Source organism: Entelurus aequoreus, linkage group LG11, assembly GCF_033978785.1.
Source record: "Entelurus aequoreus isolate RoL-2023_Sb linkage group LG11, RoL_Eaeq_v1.1, whole genome shotgun sequence".
NCBI lineage: Eukaryota > Metazoa > Chordata > Actinopteri > Syngnathiformes > Syngnathidae > Entelurus > Entelurus aequoreus.
The window spans coordinates 34,173,358-34,197,347 of NC_084741.1; the positions used below are offsets into that span (position 1 = coordinate 34,173,358).

Here is a 23,990-nt window from a genome sequence, read left to right on the forward strand (position 1 = left end):
TATACAGTCGTGGAATTAAAACATTATTATGCCTAATTTTGTTGTGATGCCCCGCTGGATGCATTAAACAATGTAACAAGGTTTTCCAAAATAAATCGACTCAAGTTATGGAAAAAAATGCCAACATGGCACTGCCATATTTATTATTGAAGTCACAAAGTGCATTATTTTTTCTTAAATGCCTCAAAACAGCAGCTTGGAATTTGGGACATGCTCTCCCTGAGAGAGCATGGGGAGGTTGAGGTGGGCAGGGGGTAGGGGGTAGGGGATGGGGGGGGGGGTGTATATTGTAGCGTCCCGGAAGAGTTAGTGCTACAAGGGGTTCTGGGTATTTGTTCTGTTGTGTTTAAGTTGTGTTACGGGGCAGATGTTCTCCCGAAATGTGTTTGTCATTCTTGTTTGGTGTGGGTTCACAGTGTGGCGCATATTTGTAACAGTGTTAAAGTTGTTTATACGGTCACCCTTAGTGTGACCTGTATGGATGTTGACCAAGTATGCCTTGCATTCACTTGTGTGAGAATCCGTAGATATTATGTGATTGGGCCGGCATGCAAAGGCAGTGCCTTTAAGGCATGCCCCCAATATTGTTGTCTGGGTGGAAATCGGGAGAAATTCGGGAGAATGGTTGCCCCGGGAGATGTTTGGGAGGGGCACTGAAATTCGTGAGTCTCCCGGGAAAATCGGGAGGGTTGGCAAGTATGACTGGGAGACGCAACTGCTCTGTACTTCTCCCTACGCCCGTGTACCACTCCGTACAGCTGCGTTTTGAAAAGTCATACATTTTACCTTTTGAAACCGATACAGATAATTTCCGATATTACATTTTAGAGCATTTATCGGCCGATAATATCTGCAGTCCGATATTATCGGACATCTCTAGCTATAAGCTAATGCTAGCGAGGAGACCGGATGTTTTGGGGCATTTGATATTTACTACACCCCCTCGTGGCGCGGAGGCTCGTAACCTACGCCTAGCTGACTTAGAACTGGTGCGGACCAGGGGAATCCGACTGTTTAATTAAAACAGTTGATCTTAAAAAAAGCTGGGACACAGCTCGTATCTCAAAATATTGGTCGAGTTGCTTTGGTATACATCCCTCGTTACCACTGTATTTAATTGTGTCACGCTTTTGTCTTTGGTCCCACAACGGTGCGTTTAGTTGTATGTTTCATCTCTGTCCACTTCTTAATCATCAACACTTAGCATCCTCACAACAGCTATTTGACCTGCATCTGGATTGCGACACTCTGGGACTGCTTTGGACAGACTAATTCAATTACTAAACCGATAGCATCACGCTGCCAGCTGGACTGCACTCTCAGACACACTGATAAACGAGCGCTCGCTGTCGTGGGCTGATGGCGTGTAAAGGGAGTCGACGGGAGAAGTCCCCCCCCCCCCCACCCCATTACTCCCTCTCCATTCTAACTGGAGGTTCTCACTCTTCACCTTCTTCTACCCTCTGCTATCCGGCGATAAGTGCGGTTGGCAAGCAGCGCTCAGATGTATGTGCTTGACAACCATTTCACACGGCGTTATTATGTTGTGATAACGTGCACGCTGCAGAGAAGCCTTGTGTCTGATTGGTTTCCTTTTTAACAAGTGGGGAGGGACTCACCTCTCTGGTGCTGACTGACAAGTTGAAGGTTGATGGGAACATGTTTTGTGAGAGCTGTCATCCTCAGAATTCATCCACCGGACGTTGTCCCCGTCAGCAGCGGTGACCGCGATGGATGTCTGTAAGCTTGAGTTAATCCATTTTCTGTCTTAGCAGCGTGATCGATTGGATGTTTTGGTGGGGAGTATTTCAATACCGCGACCAGATTCTTTAAAAATAATTTACCTTATCGCTATTCTTCACGCTGTGGTTGGTGGTGTTATGGTGTCCTTGTGTGATGTGTGTGTATGATAATACCAAGACAGCTGCAGGCCTGAGGTTGCCTGCTGTGTGTTAGTGTGGCCTCTGTGGTATTTTAACCCCGGTGGTCACAACACAGAGGAGTTGATGCGTTGAGGCTAAAGTCAAGTTGGCTGCCAGGGCTGACTTCTGTTGTAATTGGGGTAAACATGTACAAAACAATATATCATTTGTAGCGATTGACCGAAATAGTTTTTACAGGGCCGTTACCGATACTGATTACCGTATTTCCTTGAATTGGCGCCGGTAATATAGTATTCGCATGCCTCGAATTACAGCCGGGTCAAACTCGTTTCGCAAAATAATTAGTGCATGCTTGGCACTTCCGCCGGGTCAAATATGAGTCATTAAAGGACTCCCGCCTCCTGGTGGTAGAGGGCGCTAGTGATCCTTCTTGCGACTGCTGGTACTGCAGAAGAGTGCTGCAGAAGAAGACAACCGGCAGCAAGAGTGCGGAGCCATTGTTTGCTTGGACTTTTACCATGGAGGATTACATATCTAAAATAAAACCGTTTTCTAAACTGGACTTTCAATCGAAGCAGGAGGTAATACTTAAAAGGAAGATCTCCATCGAGACAGAGAGACTTTTAAAACTGAAGAAAGATAAGGAAGACTTCTATATCGATGCTTTTCTTCAAAAGGAGCTGGCATAGACTTATTTATACCTAAAGGTAAGACAATAATAACGTTTTTTTTTTTATTAAATATGCTTTTCATGATAAGGTAAGCGCCGGAGTGAGAAGAGGTTTTAAAATAATTAGCGCATGCTTGGCCATCCCGCAGGCTTCTGGTAAGCGCCGGAGTGACAGGAGGTTTTAAATTAATTAGCGCCCCTGCGGCTATTCAAGCAAATACGGTATTAGTAGTCAATTTGGAGCAATGTTAATTTGCACTTGCAGTAAAATATATTTAAACATGAATAGTATATGTCAGGGCAGGGAACAGGGGTTAGTACTAGTGCCTCACAATCCGAAGGTCCTGGGTTCGATCCTGGGCTCGGGATCTTTCTGTTTGGAGTTTGCATGTTCTCCCTGTGACTGCGTGGGTTCCCTCCGGGTACTCCGGCTTCCTCCCACCTCCAAAGACATGCACCTGGGGATAGGTTGATTGGCAACACTAAATGGTCCCTAGTGTGTGAATGTGAATGTTGTCCGTCTATCTGTGTAGGCCCTGCGATGTAGCGGCGACTCGTCCAGGGTGTACACCGCCTTCCGCCCAAATGCAACTGAAATAGGCTCCAGCACCCCCCGCGACCCCAAAAGGGACAAGCGGTAGAAAATGGATGGATGGATAGTATATGCCAGTAAACGGCTAGACAAGGATTTAAGTTTTTCTTTTAACAAATTTTTTTAGGATACGTCGGACACAGGGCCTGATTTACTAAAGGTTTGCATGTATTAAAACACGTGCAAACGTGATAACACACACCAAGGTGATCTACTAAACATTTGTTAAGTGGATTGCGTCTGTTAAGTGAGCAGAATAAGGCGTGCAATTCATTTTGGGTCACTGTCTTCATTAATATGCAAAATTGATGCCAATCATCAAAACGTCCACAATAATAGGAGGAGAAAATGCAAATATAATCATTTAGCACGTGCAATGCGATTTATCAATCACCATTTTTTGAGCACTATTGTGCGTTGTGCAAACTGACCATTCCACTCACGGCTGCAGGATCAGTCCTTGCACTGCACAGACAAGAATCCTGTGTCATACGTGTGTGTGTGAACATTTTGACGGTAAGAAAACTTAAAAAAATATTGCACATATTGTCTAATTTCCTTTAATAATTTCATAGCTGCTGGATGACTTGGGAGGCTGATTAAAACAAATGTTTTTTTTTTAATGTTGTTACTTTTTTTAAATTTAGGAAATATATTACTATAATATCTCTATGAAAGACGTCTTTCATTGTGCATTTTTTTGCATTCCAGACGCCTGAATATGCTGGTGATGCGATGCACAGCCTCGCGCACAGAATTAAGTGTCAGTCTGCATATGTTTCTGTTGTCGAGATTGTGATTCAGAAAAAGTGTTACAGATTATAGATGTGTGCTGCTGCTTCAAACGCATCGCACACATGATGAATGTGCAGAAAGTGATCAAGTGTCTTTGTGGTAAAATCCTCGTTTAAAAACAAGCGGTTTACACCACTTGTCAATTGCACACGCAGTCTTAGTGAATCACATGCAACACGTCCACTCATAGTTTGCACTATTTTATTTTTTGCACACACTGTTTAGCACGTGGTATTTGGATCTTAGTAAATCAGAATGTTTTATGCTGCGGTAACGCTATGGTTTTTCACTACATCACAATAACTCGCCAAAGCTGCGAGTCTTGCAGACAGAGGCTTCTTGAGCGACTCCATCGCTGCAGTAGCAAAAACAAAGCGGGATCAGTAAAATGCCAGGAAAGAAGGACAAAAACTGGATTCCCCGGCAAAAAAGAAATTGTGTATGAAACGAGCATCGCTTCCTAATTAACATAACATGGTGTCAGAGTGCAGGACTACACGCCTACAATGACCAAAGAATGGCAAAGCCGTTTGATTTTGCAATCCAGCGGAGTGTCCGCGTTGGAGGAAGCGCCTTCAACACTTTCGGGCGTTACAAAACCTCTGGTGTCCAGTTTGAAAGCCAGAGACAAAGGAAAGAAACACACAGACTTAGCAATTTATTGATCATCGCCACGTTATTAGATTTGTTTTAATTTATTGTTTAATTGATTGACGTATTGACTACCGGCCCAGTCTTACAATTGTATTACATTTTTTAATGACTCTGGACATCTCATTTAATGCTTTTTAATGCCATTTAAGGCTTCAATTTTCACAAAATCCATTTGATGACTTTTAATGCTTATTAATGCCCCGCGGAAACCCTCCGGCGGTTCATAGCAGACAGAATTAAAGCCACCCTTGGTCAAAGAAGCCGTAATGACATCAAAATCGCACAAAGGAAAATAGATGCTTAAGATCCGGGCATCATGGCCAATGTGGCCGTGGTGCATATCATTTTCCCAGGAGCACACAGCCAAACTAAGAGGCATCGAGAGTCATGGCGGTCGCGGCGGCCGTGAAATTGCAGGAGAGAGAGAAAGGGAGGCAGCTGGGCAGACTGGAGAAGAATTATCAGAAGAACTCAAATAAATGCCCTGTCAGATATCAAAATATATTTGGTGAGTATTATTGACAATGAGAGTAATTTTTATTCTTAAAATAAAACTAAAAAAAAAAAGGACATTTTCTCATGCAGGGCAAAAAGATGCTTGAGCAGTGGTTAGTACTATCTACTGTACTTTACTAATGATGACAAATGTGTATATACAGTATCTGCTGATGTAGTTCTATTGTAGCAAAAAAACAAACAGACAAAAAAAATGCCAATACCGATTAAAAAGGCCGATACCGATATACTTCAAAATGCCAAATATCAGCGCCGATAATCAGTCAATCTCTAATCTTTTGTATCACTATGTGAGGAATTTCTCTCATGACAAAACTGAAACTATGCTCAGCCAAAACAGGCTTAGCAAGGTCATCATTGTCTCTAAAATAGTTGATATATAGTTAATATGCAGGAATTGAGAATGTAGAGAAGACTTCTGGTAAAAAGCTTTCCACAAGCAACAACTGGTGTGTGTGCGTGTGTGTGTTCTTGTATTTCTACCCTTCTTGAGACATCAACAAGGAAAACAACCTTCCATATGAGGACCGGTGAACAAGTTAGGACCGAAATCATGGTCCCAATACAGAAAACCATTGCATCCAATAGAGAGTCAAATACTAGAGTCTGTGAACATTGCTCCAAAGTCAGGATTGTTGGTTGATTTAATGCGCATACAAAAGTAAACATTGACAGGTGCAAAAGCAGCAATATATGATAAAACAAGACGGCAGCTAAAGAAGGACTTCCCTGTCCATACCCGAAAAACCCGCCAGGTGAACAGCTGATTTTACGACTTCCGGTGCTGACGTAAGACAACCCGCGTCCCATATGTGACCATAGGATGAACGAATACATCCTATGGTCCTAATAACTTGTTTGTGTGTGCTATGGCTATTGAGGTTTTTTTTCCTGGTCTCAGTTTGGACCCCCTGCCTGGGAGTCCAGCCTTAGACTGAATATTTTTTTATTCATATTACTGAAATGTGCCCCCTTTGGCCAAAATTAATAAAAACATATGTATATATATGTATATAGAAACATGCTGTAATAACTTGAAGTAAATAATGAAGATTAAACACCAATTACAAACAAAAAATTCAACAACAAAAAAATAACTAAAAGCAGTCTTTTTCTCACAATGTGTCGACTTTTTTCTTATAAAAATGGGAACAATTTCTCATATTCTTTCTGTTTCTGCAATATTGCAATATCTTCTCATAAAATTATTGCTTTGTTATGTAAAGTATTACTTTTTAATGCAAAATGGTGACATTTGTCATATACAATTCTGACTTTTATCACAATATTGCCAATTTTTTGGGTTGTTCTTGTAAAGTAGTGACATTTTTTGAGTAAAATTGATTGATGCTTTTCAAGAGCTCCCTGATGAAGATTCTGAGGAGGATCCAGACTATGAAGTTAGTTATTGCACTTTACTTTATGGCTCTCTGAGATCCTAAACTGTTGAATGGGATTTGTCTTTCTAAAAAACACTAGAGTGCTCCTGTTGAATAGAGGAACTTGGACCACTGCAAAATTATGACATTGGTCATAATTTTGCCAAGTAAAAATTCCCATTATTATTATAATATTGCCAAAATGGTAAAGTTTTCTTGTAAAATTGCGACCGTTATTGAGTAGAATTCCAACTTTTATCATAATATTGCACAAATGTTCAGTTTTTCTTGTAAAATTTTGACTTGCGTTGAGTAAAATTACGACTTTTATTATAATACTGCCAAAATACTAAGTTTTTCTTGTGAACCTGTGACCTTTTTCTTGTGAAATTCCAACTCATTTTTATCAACAAGCTTTTTTATATGTGCAAAGTATGTATATATTATTAATGTTGAAAATACAAATCTTTATATATCTAGATAGGATGGTCCTAAAGTGGCAGGCATTATTCGGAGATCTCAAGAAGGTAAGAAATGCAAGAATGTGTGTGTGTGTGTGTGTGTGTGTGTGTGTGTGTGTGTGTGTGTGTGTGTGTGTGTGTGTGTGTGTGTGTGTGTGTGTGTGTGTGTGTGTGTGTGTGTGTGTGTGTGTGTGTGTGTGTGTGTGTGTGTGTGTGTGTGTGTGTGTGTGTGTGTGTGTGAGTGAAAGAGAGGACAGGGCGAGCTGATGCGTCTAAAGTATTGTGATCCAGACCAGCTGGATGGCGTTCCCTGTGGGAATCATGAATGCAGAGGTTGTTAAAAGATATGGAGCCCCGGACGCTCTATGGACTTACTGACAGCAGCTGGGAGGAAGGGGGAAGGGAGTTCAGAGAAGGAATGAAAGTGTGAGATTCACAGCAGTAGCCTTGAGTTAAGTTTTTTTTACAAAAAGTTGTAAATCAAACAGAATTGAAATGCATTTATGCATTCATGCGCTGCGTTAGACAAAACAGTTATTACTTTTATTTATGCCTACGTGCACAATCCATGAAAGTTGGTATGTCTGCGACATTTGAACCCTTCTTGCACACTGTCCACTTGTGTGTGTGTATTATCTTGTCCGAATGCCATGCCTAGAGGAAAACAGCCTCTTGAGGAAAACTCATGTAGGTAAACACAAACAACATAAGAACACCTTGAGAGTGTTTCTGTCTGGTCTGTGGCAAAAGAACCACCACCTCTGTCAGGGCTAAGTAGACCACACGCCTAAAGAAACAAACCTGCTGCTGGGTCAACAGTCTGCGGCGCGCACCTTGCCAGAGAACTCATCTTGTAAGCAGACATCGAGACACACATGAGCAGAGAGGGAGCTTATTAGGAATATGAAGAGGAAAGACGTGGACCGGGCAATGAGGGAACGTGACGAGAGAGAATGACAGGACTGAAGGGGAGACAGAGGACAGACTAAGTGCTTTGATTTGTTTCTCAGATTTTTTTGATTTATGGAGCGCTTCGTCTTCTTATCTAGTCAGAGCATGTAGCCATTAAAGCTGTTGGTAATCAACCTGCTCAAGGAACTTATACTATTCTGGAATGATTCCTCTGTGGAGAATGTAGGGTGGGACTATTAAAACTGGCAGTTCAGTTCAAAACATGGGAGACAAACATTACATTCCATCCATCCATTTTCTACCGCTTGTCCCTATCGGGGTCGCATCAGCTGCATTCGGGCGGAAGGTGGGGTACACCCTGGACAAGTCCCCACCTCATTGCAAGGCCAACACAGATAGACAGACAACATTCACACTCATACTCACACACTAGGGACCATTTAGCTCTTAGCAAATTCCTAAAAAACACTAGAGTGCTCCTGTTGAATAGAGGAACTTGGACCACTGCAAACACATTGGCAGATCCTTGCATTGACATTTTAACCTTGCTAGCAAACGGAGAAAACTGTGGTCCAAACATGTGATTTTCATAACTGAGGTGTTCCTCAAGGCAACCCTTTAAGGCTATGTCTACATTAAGCCGGATAACCCCTTAAACAAATAATTATTTAGCCTAAGCCCCCGTGTCAGCCACACTAAACCAGCGTTTAAGGTAACCCTCCTTGGATAATTTTTTACATGGGTAAGTGTGCCGTGTATTTCTTAAATCTCCGGCTCTTAGCTTTGTATGGACTCATTGATCGTTTACAAACTGAGTTCGGAGAGGAAGTGACGCCAGAAAGACCGCACCCCACACAGGAAGTGACGTCAGAAAGAACGCGCTACAGCCAGCTTCATAACAACCCGTTCGGTAACTCGCCGGCAACCACTAGAAAGATGGAGGCGAGTAATACAGATGTGCCCGTGTTTCTCCTTCTTCTACATGTACAGAGGCTTGTGGAAATCACTCATGAATGAATACCTTAAGAGAAGGAAACGGGCGATTGCAGCTATTTCGGATACAACACATCTCAGACGGCAACATAGCAATGTTGAGCGACGTTTTTGGATAAGCCCTGGAAGAACGGCAGCCTGGTGGATATGTTTGTCAACGAGTGTGTTGTGTAAGAGGAACGGCAAGAGAACTTTCGAATGTCCAAGTCAGCTGTGATTCTACTTAGTGAAAAACGTTGTCCATTTGCCAAAGGAGAGACAACGAAAATGCAGGCTCCCGTGGACAAGGGAAGACTGCGAAAAATAGCGAATGCATTTGGACTGGCAAAGCAGACTGTCAGTTATTGTCCGCGATGTATGTTGAGCGATTACTCAACGTCTAGTTTTGTACTCCATAACTATTGTGAAGTCATGAAGTGGTTGCGGCCGTCAAGTACGACCGCCTATTTTAGCCTACAAGCACAGTGTCCTGTTGTTGGTTGCTGTAAAATGTTCTTTATCACATTTTTTACTTTCACACGTCCATTAAAGATATGATTCATGTATGATGGCTCAAGTGTGATTCACTACAATAGTCTAACAGCTGCTGATGTTGAGGCAAGCAAGGTTTACTGTTAAAAGAAATGTGGCAATAGTCTACATTGAAACATAGGGTAAGGATACCATTCCAGGTCAGAGGTGACTATTACGCACGCATTTTTTCGCGCATGCGTACTAGGTTGAGTTGTGCCGGCGGACGGAGGGGAGAGGGGGTATTAAACGGTGGCATTGTTGTGTGTGGACACAGATAAGGTTAGGTGGGATTTACCCTGGATAACCTTATCCAGCTTAGTGTAGAAGGGGCCTAAGTCCTCTCCTTTTTGGAAGTTATTTTTCGTCATGTGATTTATGTGACTAAGGTGTTGCTGTGTTCTTACCGTGAATTGATTAACGTGGACCCCGACTTAAACAAGTTGAAAAACGTATTCGGGTGTTACCATTTAGTGGTCAATTTTACGGAATATGTACTGTACTGTGCAATCTACTAGTAAAAGTTTCAATCAATCAATCAATCAATATAGCTTGTTTACTTCAGAGGCAGTCAGTATTCATCTGTTCAACTTCTTTAGTTATACTAGTGATGTTCCTCAATTCAAGGTCAGTTCAGTTAAAAAACTTGTGAGACATTAACATTTTTGCAGCAGATTCTTGACTCACTTTTTTTCAGAAGGTCCTTAAAAACAGCAGAGCGCTCCTGTAACTCTGACAAAATAAATAGACCAACATTTAAATGTCTTTTGCCAGCGGCTCTGTTCACACAAATGTATCTTTATTTCAAGCATACTCCTTCTTTTCTCTTCTTTTACACATTTCTTAACAAAAGCTGTCAAGAATACGAGTTAACTCATGTGATTAATCACAAATAAATATTGCATCAACCATGTAAACCGTATCATCTAAACCAGTGGTCCCCAACCTTTTTGAAACTGCGGACCGGTCAACGCCTGACAATTTTACCACAGACCGGAGGGAGGGAGGGTGGGGGGGAGGTTTGATTGTTATGAAATAATAATAAACGTGAATCCACTGTGTATTACATACATAAAAATCACGTGGAAAAATATATAAATGACAACAACCAGCAATTCCACACTACTTTCTTTATGAATGTTATTTTTCAACAGCTGAAATAAAGTTGCCCGTTTGAACCGTCAGATAAACCTCCTGCCTGTTTGTGTGCCCCAGACTCTCAAGCTCTCCCCTCCCTCTCCCTCACCTCCCTCTGTTGGCGACCACTGTAACACTCTCTGATTTTGGTTGCTATGGTAACGTTTACATGCCTTCAAAATAAGATGCGGATACAACATTAAAAACAAATATAAAGTGCATGAGAAGTTTAACTCTCCGTAACGTTAAATCAATGGGAGCCCTGAGCTTGTTTCTCTGCAACAAGACGGTCCCAACTGGGGGTAATGGGAGACAAAGACACCCCAAGTGTGTTGCTTATGTCCAGTCTGCTACGTTGTTTTGTTTTGGTGTCTGTCACTGCAGAAAATCCCGCTTCACACAGATAGGATGTTGGAAATGGCAACAGGGTTTTCAGTGCTGTGGTGGCGAATTCGGGGTATTCTGCCATGACTTTCATCCAGAACATTGTTGTCTCAAACACACGTTTAAGGCTGCCGTCATTTGCGATCTCCAGCAGTTGATCTTCTTGCACAGACATGCTGGATACACCTGCTTTGTCAACAAATGGGTCGCGGATCCATTCCTTGGCAGTTCGTGGGTCCTTTGAAGTTGGGAAGTAGCGCTCAAACTCTTTTAAAAGCACAGACAGGTGATCGTGCAGCAGCTTGGGGAATGAAGGCACAGGCTCAGTCTCACACAAAATCCCCGCCAATGTTTGAGAGCCGGTCGCCGCATATTATGCTGAGCAGGCTTCAGTGACGTGCGGTGAGGTTCATGGCTGGTGAGGCACTGACTTCATCACTGTCAGGTTTACAAACATATGAACCCTAAAGAGTATCTTATTCACCATTTGATTGGCAGCAGTTAACGGGTTATGTTTAAAAGCTCATACCAGCATTCTTCCCTGCTTGGCACTCAGCATCAAGGGTTGAAATTGGGGGTTAAATCACCAAAAATGATTCCCGGGCGCGGCGCCACTGCTGCCCACTGCTCCCCTCACCTCCCAGGGGGTGATCAAGGAGATGGATCAAATGCAGAGGACAAATTTCACCCCACCTAGTGTGTGTGACAATCATTGGTACTTTAACTTTAACTTTAACTTTACACATACAAACTGTAGCACACGAAAAAGCACATTTAAAAAAAAAAACTGTATTATGGTCTTACCTTTACTTATAAATGAAGTCCATGCGCCGCTCCTTTTGAACAAAAGCGTCGACAACTTGTTTATAGAAGTCTTCCTTATCTTTCTTCAGTTTTAAAAGTCTCTCTGTCTCGATGGAGATCTTCCTTTAATTATTACCTCCTGCTTCGATTGAAAGTCCAGTTTAGAAAACTGTTTTATTTTAGATATGTAATCCTCCATGTTAAAAGTCCAGGCGAGAGGAAAAAATAAACGATTGCTAACTGTTGCTGCTTGTTGTCACTTCTTCTGCAGCCGAGTAGTCGCAAAAATGTTCCCTGGGATCACTAGCGCCCTCTACCACCATGAGGCGGGATTACTGCAAGCCTCAGCCAGTGCGTCTTCGCAGCCGTTTTATGATTGCTCAGCACAAGAAATACGTTACACACATACAGTTGTTGACAAAATACACTGTACATTATATACCTCAGCTAACTAAACTATGGAAATGTATAATATAATTCATATAGCAAAACGGTCTCACTGCACAGCAGGCCAGCAGTTAGCCGAGTCATTGCGCAATCCATAGTGAGGCTCAACTCAGTGATGTGCCTCAACTGGCTGCTGATCACCGCAAGTCTCTTCTCAGTATTTGAACGGCAAATTTGAAAATTCAGAGATTTAGAATAAAAATAATTTAAAACTGGTGAAGTTAAATGGAAAATAACTTTATAGTATAATCACTGGATACATATAACAATTTAATTTTTTTTTTTTCTTTTTACATTTTTTTTCTTTCCATGTTGGCACGTGAGGCCCCGCCTCACCTGCCTCCCCTGACTGCACGTCACTGGCAGGCTTGGTGCGTAGGAATCACCTGTTGCGATAAATCCATATTTCAAGTATGGCTCCTGGTATTGTCTATTAAAAGTTTTCATTTTGTTAGAAGTCGTAGGCTGTTCTTCTCTCTCTTCGATGTGCGTTTTCCCCTTCACAAAGAAACTTTAGAAAGACGTCTGTTTTTTAGTCATTTTGCTAGCTGGGTTAAATTTTGGCGCTCAAGTGACGAAGATATAACCGAGAGAATCCGGTCATTTTTCAAAATAAAAAATAGTTTTCAAAATAAAACATAGTTCGGGCTCAGATAATCAATAAAAAGGAAATAACTTATTATTTCTTGTGCGGCCCGGTACCAATCTATCCACGTTCCGGTACCGGGCCGCGGCCCGGGTGTTGGGGACTACTGATCTAAACAAGCCGTCTCAGTGGCCTTGTGGTTAGAGTGTCCACCCTGAAATCGGTAGGTCGTGAGTTCAAACCCTGGCCGAGTCATACTAAAGACTATAAAAATGTGACTCATTACCTCCCTGCTTGGCACTCAGCATCAAGTGTTGGAATTGGGGGTTAAATCACCAAAATGATTCCCGAGCTGCTGCTGCTCACTGCTCCCCTCACCTCCCAGGGGGTGGAACAAGGGGATGGGTCAAATGCAGAGGGTAATTTCACCACACCTAGTGTGTGTGTGACTCTCAGTGGTACTTTAACTGTATACGCAGATTCATCACGCAATTTATGTTGATAAATAAAATAAATGGGTTGTACTTGTATAGCGCTTTTCTACCTTCAAGGTACTCAAAGCGTATGACAGTATTTCCACATTTACCCATTCACACACACATTCACACACTGATGGCGGGAGCTGCCATGCAAGGCGCTAACCAGCAGCCATCAGATTCAAAGGGTGAAGTGTCTTGCCCAAGGACACAACGGACGTGACTAGGAAGGTAGAAGGTGGGAATTGAACCCCAGTAACCAGCAACACTCCGATTGCTGGTACAGCCACTCTACCAACTTCGCCACGTTGACTGTATTTGCTCGTTCTGTCTCTCACACCCACTTGTGACGTGGAGAGATGCAGCCACTAATGCACACAGTGCTCAAAGTGTTACGAACGCAACACAATGGTTACTTTCAAGTTGGCAAACAACAGAGAATTTGTTATGATGCGCATTTTAAGATGATGACGATCAATGAAGCCAAGTACATCCATGCATCCATTTTCTACCCCTTGTCCCGTTCGGGGTTGAGGGGGTGCTGGAGCATATCTCATTCATGGAGCAGATAAGAAATATGATACTCTTTTTTTATTGCAATTTTCACTGATACTGAAAACATGATTCAAAAATAAATTGTCTAAAACAATATCAAAAAATAAAAAAAGAGTCTTGATCAAGATGGGTCGTTTTTGATTCATGGTCATCTTCTTTTCGAGGTAATACGGTACAAAACACACAACGAAGTAGTTCTTGTTAATGTCAACATGAACGCTGACTTGTGAGAGTCCAGCAAATGTAAACAGTTGAAGTAATGCTGACTTAGCTGGTATGCTAGTTTGGATAATTAGCTAACTTGGCTAATTATATTCACTTTCCATCAATGTTTATCTACAATCTTTCTTTGAGGCGGTATAGCTCGGTTGGTAGAGTGTCCATGCCAGCAACTTAAGGGTTCCAGGTTCGATCCCCGCTTCCACCATCCTAGTCACTGCTGTTGTGTCCTTGGGCAAGACACTTTACCCACCTGCTCTCAGTGCCACCCACACTGGTTTAAATGTAACTTAGATATTGGGTTTCACTATGTAAAAGCGCTTTGAGTCACTAGAGAAAAGCGCTATAGAGATATAATTCACTTCACTTCACTTGAATGGACTGAACTCCTGTTTGCACGTGTTTACTATTGGCCTGAGGTCATGTTCTTCTTCTTCAGGCCACACACTAGTTAAGACTAAATTCACAATTCCTCACATCAAGCCTCAATTCCACACAATCTTCAAATGATATCCACCCTTAGATCATTGATGTTAAACAATAACCTTTTTAGTCCTTTTTTTTCTACTCAGAGGCTGAAAGCTGCACTTTCACACCACCCGGGCGCCATCACCAATGGAAACATGAACTCCATGGGCCACATGATGGAGATGATGTCGTCGCGGCAAGAGCAAGGCACCCACCATCACATGCACTCGCACTCGCACTCGCACTCTCATCCGCACCAGCACATGCAAGCACCTCCCCACGCATACCAGCACCACGGCCATCATCACCACAGCCAGGGGCACGGCCAGGGCGGCCACCATCACCCGCAGGCCCACAATGCCCATCACAACTCCCATAATGCCCACCTCCATTCCGGGCACCCCCACCAGACCTCGCCACACCCTGCAATGCACTCCGCTTCACAGGTAAGATTTTATCCCTCATTTGTTTGTTCCTGGAAAGATGTTGGAGTATAAATGAGATGATGATAATAAAACTGCACTGCAATGAACAGGGACAGCGCTACACAGAGGGGACTAAAGCCCAGTCAGAAATTGTTTGACCCCAGGCTCCTGTTGAGACCCCAGCATTTTAGAGCCCTACTTTGCAAACCCAACTTTTCTTACCTATCGGTACCTGCTGTGGTGTATTTGGGATCTGCATAAGTCCTAAAAATGTCAAATCAAACCGGGAGGCATTGCAGAGATATAAATTAATACTCCCTCCTCCCTAATAGCGCAGCCACACAAATAAGACCGCTCACTAAACAGGAGAGCTTCCTGACTCCCAATTGTCTCCGCAAGTCAATCTTTCTTAAACCTATCACCAGGCTGAGTCCATCTTTCTGTGGCCAATCACGCAACCATGTCCATCTTTCAAAAACTCCTATCAAAAGCCTGTGTGTGTAAAAGCATTTATGTTGATCTTTAGTGTAAAACATATATTTATCTGATTGTGATTGTGTCTTTTGGCCATCCAATATTATTTATATTAACTTTATATTATATAAAATATTAACTTAAAAATAATGTTATAATATAATATTATATTACCGTATTTTCTGGACCATAGGGCGCACCGGACTATAAGGCGCACTGCCAATGAGCGGGTCTATTAAGGTCTTTTTTCATACAAAAGGTGCACCGTATTATAAGGCGCATTAAAGGGGTCATATTAGGATTTTTTCTCAATTTAAAACATTTCCTTGTGGTCGACATAACATGTAATGGTGGATCCTTGGTCAAAATGTTGCATAGATGATGTTTTACAGACCATCTTCAAGTCGCTTTCTGACAGTCGCTTCAGGATTCACTGTTTTGTGGGCGGTTTTATTTACGTGACTCACTTTCGGCAGCGTCTTCTCCCCGTCATCTTTGTTGTAGCGGTGTAGCGTGCAAGGACGGGAGTGGAAGAAGTGTCAAAAGATGGAGCTAACTGTTTTAATGACATTCCGACTTTTCTTCAATCAACAACGGAGCAGCATCTCCTTATCCGTGGCTCACTAGCGCCGGAAATGTGTCCCGTGAAAAACCGTCCGACTGGAACTCTCCAATAACTAAAGATCCGTGGGTGAATAATGTAAACTCACTACACTGGTAGTTTTTAGCGCTTCCATAGCGATATATAAGTTAGAACTTTTCACTACTTTATATTAGAAATGGCAACATCAGAGGTTGAATGCCCCATAACAAGAAGATAGTGAAAAAGAAGAAGCTTATCGACTACAGCAACGGCCTGGACTACAGTGCGCAAATTTTCAGGACATATGCAGATCTCAAATACACATCAGCAGGTAGCAGAAGGTAAGAAAAGTTGGTTTTGCATAATATTGTGAAACAAAACGCCAGATAATATGTCTGCTAATGGGTGCCATTTTGCAGTCGTTATACACACACCATAGTAATACTAGTATTTCTGACTACGGTAGCCGTAATGTGCCGACAATCCATCAAGGGGTGCGACTTCAAAGTCATACTAAAATATTTTGACATATTTTTGAGCGCTGTGTGTATTGTTCTTTATTTTCAACGGAACATTTAAAGTTTTGGTGTTGGTTACTTGAGTCATATTGCAGTCTACACGTATCTTTTATGTGTGACTACCATCTACTGGTCACACTTATCATTACACCATGTACCAAATAAAAGTGCTTCGAGGTCAGTAAGCACAACCAGAATTATTCCGCACATTAGGCACACCAGGTTATAAGGCGCACTGTCGATTTTTGAGAAAATGAAAGGATTTTAAGTGTGCCTTATAGCCCGAACAATATGGTAATATTATGTTATTAACTACTATATATTACTATATATAATAGTATATAATAGAATAATAAATTTTTTGTCCCACCCCTAAGCGCACAGGGCCGAGCCCATCTTTCCTAAGCCTATATGAATATATGAGGTCGGGTCGAGGAGGCAGCAGCCTCAGCAGAGAAGCCCAGACTTCCCTCTCCCCAGCTACTTTGTCCAGCTCCTGGGGTTCGGGGGGCATCCTGACCAGATGCCCAAACCACCTCATCTGGCTCCTCTCAATGTGGAGGAGCAGCGTCTTTACTCTTCTAATGTTATTTACTACTTCTGCTTTGGTATGGTGCAGACTAACAGTCATACATACGCTCAAACTCTTGAACTTAGACTGGGGCAACAGTTCATCTTTCAGCAGGACAACGACCCAAAGCAGAGAGGTGCTGCAAAGAGGAATGGCCGAAACTTCCCTAAGATAGGTGTGCCAAACTTGTGGCATCATATTCAAAAAGACTTGAGGCTGTAATTTCTGCCAAAGGTGCATCAACAAAGTATTGATCAGAGGCCGTTAATACTTATGTCCATGTGATTTTTTTATTTTTAACCACTTTTGCAAAAATGTGTTAAAAAAAAACACAATTACACAATGTTATTATTATATTATTGTGTATACAATTTTGAAGACAAAAATTAATAGATTCCATTTTGGAATAAGGCTGTAATATAACAAATTGTAAAAAAAAAAAAAAAAGAAAAAAAAAAGTGAAGTTTTGTGAATACTTTCCAGCAGGGACGTGCACATGATTATAGAGGGGCAGGGGCTCAAAGTCAGAAAAGGGCAGGCTTTTTTTTTTGGTCCTTTACACAATATGGAAATTAATGTAAAATTAAATTTGCTAATAGGAAGCTAACTACTTAGCTGTGTGTCCTTTGTAGGTAAAAGTGATTGCCATTTATTTTGTGTCAACAAATTATGGTCATAATGAGTTAATTCACATTATCAAGGCTTGGAAGACATGAAAAGCAACAAAACACTGGTTTATTATTAGGCTATTTATTGTTAAAGATAAGCACTTTAATATTGAACAGTGCAACATGAACTTTGAAAAAAAATACAAAAATAAATACCCAAATGGAAAAAACTTCAATGTGAAAATCTGTCCTTCTTCCCTTAACTTGATGAAAACACCGTCAAGTTGTAACTTATGGTCTTTCCCACTTAATGCTCAGACTAAACAACTGAAACGCAATACAGGGTCAAAAATATTGACCAGGGGCCAGTAGAGGGCTGTATCCTTTCTTTTTTTGGCATTGTGCTGCAGGCATAATCAACATGAATCAAGTTTAAATACAGATGGTAATATTCCTAACAGAACCTACATCTTATATCCCCAGAATGCTGAAATTATTATTATTATTATTGTTAATAATAATAATAATAATTATTATTATTATTATTATTATTATTATTATTATCATTATCATTATTATTATTATTATTATTATTATTATTGTTATTATTATCATTATTATCATTATTATCATTATTATTATTTTGTTAACCCACACAGTAGTAGCAAAGTCACAATAAACTTTATATCTAAAACTCTACTGTGAGAAAAATGTGATCCGTCGTAAACACAGTGCATTTTATTTTGAAAATTAACCCGGTGTTTTATTTTGTATTTTGTTCACTACTTCCTGTCCCGCACGATCCGCTCTGCTCTGTGCGGACTTGATGTGCCGTGCTCAATTGATGCGCCGTGCTCCGACGTCCGGCAAAAACAGAAGCTGACACATTGAATAATAGAATAATACAGCGTTTTTCGGAAATATTACCCATATTAGATGCTGAATAAGTGGACGGCGACTAGACCATAACTCACAGGTTCAAGTTGCTCCACTGTCACGTCTCCTCAGGGGCGCAGTTGGCCCTCTCCCCTCTCCCTTACTCACTCACTCGCCCGGTATTACAAGAAAACGTGGAGTTTTTACCGCTGTTTTTTTTTACATCTCTGACAGGAATTTATTAATGTTGTTTAAAGGGAGAAAAAAAACAAAAACACACACACACACACACACACACACACACACACACAGGCAGAGGGCACTTTTTAAGACGAGGCAAAAAAGGGCAGGGGCTCGAGCACCCATAGGGCCCTATGTGTGCACGTGCCTGCTTTCCAGATGCACTGAATGGACAATTTAGATTCTTAACAGTAACATAACACAGTGCTTCTCCATTATATTCTGTTACGCCCCCACCTTAGAAGAAGAAAATATTCCATGCACGCGCCCCCCATGACTACAAATGGTATCATATGTCTATAAAATTGTTATAAGTACACCTCTGTGTAACATTGTATCCTTATTAACATTAAAGAAAACAAAGAAAAGAAAAAAGAAATAAATATAGATCAACTTACAGCAAATAATAACTTTATTAATATTGTTTTTAGTCTGTAACAGAAAATTTTTAAAGTGCATCAGTTTGCCTAAAATTGTAAAAATTATATATCATAATTTAAACTATACAACTATTTTCACTGACTGAATCATTTGTTACTGAACATTTTTTAATAAACTCAATAAATAAATTTAAAATGATCAGCAACATTATCTTAGGAGCACAGTATATAAAACACTTTAATTTACAAAACAAAAATAAATAAATAAAATTCTCTCTATTTTTAAATCAAAATGAGGAAGTCAGTAGTGGCGTTTGAAACATGATACTGCATGATACTGATAAAGCATGGTCACATGTGCCAGCCCTGGTGTGGCTCCGAAATGACAACACAGGCACGGCTTCTTAAAGACGGGCTCTTTACTTGGGTTTATGCTGTGAAAACTACAGGACAAGACATGAAATACAATGCTTTAAACATAGTTCAGTCACAGGCAAATAAAGTGCTAAACAAAATAGCTACCTCGTGGCCGCCTGCCACTTCGGAGGTTCTTGGGCAGCAAATAATTCAGTCTTGTGCATACTAAATGAGCGTACAATAATTAAACCAATGTACTTTACAAATATACAGAACAATTCGACACAATATGACAAAATACCTTGTTCAGCTAGCTAAATGTTCTTGCTGCTGCTGATGGCTCGCTCAATCTTTTGCATGCAGGTCTCGCAGCCTCTTATATTAAACCAAAACCTCGCGAGAATAGTGGTGTAACAAAGGAAATAAATTGCCCTTTTATAGTAAACAAAATGTGTTTTATTTACAAAAAATGTAACATGAATTCACAACCATAATAATTTTCAACAAAAAATATTAACCCTTAAAACAAAAATATTAAGTGTAAGTTTCAACGACACTTACACCTGTTATTGCACCCTCTATGCATGCAAGAAGACAACATTCTCTTGTTTATTTTACAACCTAATTCTCTTAGTTTTTCTTTTTCTTTTAGCGTGGCCCTAGTACTTATTCATTCTTGTTTCTTGACACCTGCTACATGCATACAGTATATACTGAAACATCTAATTGTAAAGCAACATTTTAGTCTACATTACTTTGTGGTGTACTATTGTTTGTTGCATGTATTAGTCCACATTTGCCACAATGAGCATCATTTGTCTGTGCTCTGGCTTTATATAAAAGTGTTGTTGCCTTAATGCCATGTTGGGTCTCATTTTTGTAGGATAGTCAGTTAAAGTTGAGTCAGCTTTGTTTTAATGATTCTAAAGGCTTGTCCTGTGGAAACTATGCCCCACGCCCAACTATATTGCTAGGCTGGCCCAGGTGCAAAAAGACTGTGGTCCTCATGGTGATTTGAGGCACTTTGGTTTACGGCTTATAAATGCAAATAGAGTGGAACACGTACGTTTAAGTCGACAACCAGTCTAAGTCGACCAAGCCCTCAAGTCCTGGTCCACCGTGTGCTTCTTATAACTATTACTATTACACTGGCCCGCTTTTGTCAACATAAAATTTGAGCCCTAAATTTGTTCATTTATGTCAGCATGTATTATGATATTGTTAACTTCCTCATTATTGTTTGTAGGGATGTGAATCTTACAACAACTCACTATTGTCGATTCAATTCAGAAGTGATTCTAGATTTAATACAATTCTCAATTCAAACTGATTCTCGCAATATATTATTTGGTATAAAAATTGTAATAAAATATTTTGTAAACAGGTTACAGGTTTCAAAAGTTCCTCTTGGATGCTGACAAATTCTATATACGCACAGCGATCACACATTTAATCACACAAATGTGGGGGAAAGCAAGTCTACAAATAAAATGCTATATTATTGTCAAATTGTCCAAATGTGAGGCTATTCAACTGGCAGACCAGGGGCCAAATCCGATCTGGGTACGATACCATACCGGCCCCCAAGTTCTGTTCAAAACTTGGGAACATTTTTGCAGCAAATTCCTAAAAACACTAGATTGCTCCTGTCGTATAGAGGAACTTGGACCACTGTAAACACATTTGCTAGCAAAAAATAATTCCAGGGTACAAACTTGTAATTTATATAACAGAGGCGTTCCTCAACGCACCCCTTAAGTCCTCTCCTTTTTGGCAATTTGTTTCGTGATGTGAATTTTATAACGTGATGTGAATTTTATAACCAAGTAGTAACTGTAGCTTGTTTGAATAATGAGCAGTCAGTAGTCATTTGTTCAACTTCTTTAGTTATACGAGTGGTGTTCCTCAAGGTTCTATTTTAGGTCCTCTCTTTTTCATCATTTGGGCTATTCAACTGTTTGCCGGCAAGTTCAGTTCAAGTAACCTGTGAGAGACTCACATTTTTGCAGAAGGTCCTTAAAAACACCAGAACAAACTCCGACATAACAAATAGACCATAATCAAATGTCGACTGTAGAGGATGCTTGTTCTACGGAATATACCAAATTAGAATAATAGTGAAGGGAGAAGTCAAGCTTCCTGGAAATGTGCCCCCCAAAACAATTTAGCTGACTATCCTTGTCCTAATGTCTCCATCCAAAGTCACAAGTAAATGTCCAAGCAATAATTATGTCCGATTCCTTTGACAACTGCTTATGTCAACATGAGCCCATCTGAACAATGTCAACTTAAAGGGGTCATATTATTTACATTTTTTCTACATTTAAAACACTTCTTTGTGGTCTACATCAGGCATTCTGAACCTTTTTGACTTCGGGGCCTGACCTTTTCAACGCAAAGGGGCTAGTGGCCAACTCTAATATTAGTACTAGTATGATTGTAATCATATTCAATAATTAAATCGAACCTACTTACAGTTAAACAGGGTAAACCTTGTCAAATGTTATGAAATCATGTGTTAATCACAAAGATTATTATCAAGGCTTAGTTCAGGCTGATTACAAAAATTAAAAATAATCATATAAGTATATTGCAAAAGAAGGGACTCATAATACTTGGTTAAAAACAAACTTACATACAATTACACAGTACTAAAATAAATAAATTTGAACCACATTCATAATAAATTTTATATATATATATATATATATATATATATATATATATATATATATATATATATATATATATATATATATATATATATATATATATATATATATATATATATATATATATATAAACTGTCAATAAAATTAAAGTGCAAATTAAAATACAGCGTCACTTTAGTCATAATTTTTGCCATTAAGAAATTTCTTTATTACTTTAGCTCCAGCTTTCTTCTGTTTGTTTGATATTGTCATTACTGCCACAAGTGGTGGAGGAGTGTATTACAACTTAGTACTGTTAAGGCCCATACAGACCACAGCTGAGAAACAGATATTTTTAGCAGCCCAACAAAGTTGTGGCCCTACTGAGAAACAGATATTTTTAGTGGCCCAACAAAGGCGCGGCCCTATGGTTACGAAACACTTGGTCCACATAACATGTAATGGTGGTGCAAAATGTTGTATAGATTATGTTTTACAGACCATCTTAAAGCCGCTTTCTGACGTCTCTTCAGGATGCGCCGTTTTTTGCGTGGTCTTATTTACGTGCCTCCACATCAACTGCGCCTTCTCCCTGTCAGCCATGTTGTAGTTTTTTAGCGTTTACTCATAGAGTCTACTGACAGTTGTAATTTCGAACTATAAGCTGTTTTTTATTAGAAATGGCAACAGTGAAGAATTTTAGCATGCATGTGCATGTACGAGCCAGTCTGCTCCACAAAAGGAGCTTAACGACTACAGCGTCGGAATAAAATGGTGGACTCACGCAAAGCTCTTCGGATAAATGTTTAACATATATGGAGATATCCGCCGACGTCACTGGGAAAAGCTAAAGTCATAAAGAAGTTTCCTAATTGCAAAAATTATGATTAAAGTGACGCTGTATTTTAATTTTCACTTTAATTTTATTGACAGTTTATTTATATATATATATGTATATATATATATATATATATATATATATATATATATATATATATATATATATATATATATATATATATATATATATATATATATATATATATATAAACTGTCAATATATATATATATGTATATATATATATATATATATATATATATATATATTAAAGTGCAAATTAAAATACAGCGTCACTTTAGTCATAATTTTTGCGATTAAGAAACTTCTTTATGACCTTAGCTCCAGCTTTCTTCTGTTTGTTTGATATTGTCATTACTTCCACAAGTGGTGGAGTGTATTACAACTTAGTACTGTTAAGGCTCATTAAGGAGATGTCCGATAATATCGACCTGCCGATATTATCGGCCGATAAATGCTTCAAAATGTAATATCGGAAATTATCAGTATCGGTTTTTTTCATTATCGGTATCGTTTTTTTAAATGATCATTTTATTTTTATTTTTATTAAATCAACATAAAAAACAGAAGATACACTTACAATTAGTACACCAACCCAAAAAAGCTCCCTCCCCCATTTACACTCATTCACACAAAAGGGTTGTTTCTTTCTGTTATTAATATTCTGGTTCCTACATTATATAACAATATATATCAATACAGTCTGCAAGGGATACAGTCCGTAAGCACACATGATTGTGCGTGCTGCTGGTCCACTAATAGTACTAACCTGTAACAGTTAACTTTACTCATTTTCATTAATTACTAGTTTCTATGTATCTGTTTTTATATTGTTTTACTTTCTTTTTTATTCAAGAAAATGTTTTTAATTTATTTATCTTATTTTATTTTATTCATTTAAAAAAAAGGTCCTTATCTTCACCATACCTGGTTGTCCAAATTAGGCATAATAATGTGTTAATTCCACAACTGTATATATAGCGGTATCGGTTGATATCGGTATCGAT

At 39.8% G+C, this 23,990-nt stretch overlaps 2 protein-coding genes across 2 annotated transcripts in view; one reads left to right on the plus strand and one right to left on the minus strand.

Moving 5' to 3' along the window:
• The window catches only part of LOC133659644 (CUB domain-containing protein 1-like), a 46,130-nt gene extending 44,450 nt beyond the window's left edge, over nucleotides 1–1,680 (minus strand). The window contains exon 1 of the mRNA XM_062062228.1: nucleotides 1,620–1,680. Coding sequence (XP_061918212.1) covers nucleotides 1,620–1,680 — 61 coding nt within the window. The remainder of the gene's footprint in view (nucleotides 1–1,619) is intronic.
• Nucleotides 1,681–6,974: 5,294 nt separating this feature from the next.
• LOC133659645 (cyclic AMP-responsive element-binding protein 5-like) overlaps nucleotides 6,975–23,990 on the plus strand; it is a 32,389-nt gene continuing 15,373 nt past the window's right edge. Inside the window, exons 1-2 of the mRNA XM_062062229.1 lie at nucleotides 6,975–7,016; nucleotides 14,546–14,887. Of these exons, the coding sequence (XP_061918213.1) occupies nucleotides 6,975–7,016; nucleotides 14,546–14,887 (384 nt within the window). The remainder of the gene's footprint in view (nucleotides 7,017–14,545; nucleotides 14,888–23,990) is intronic.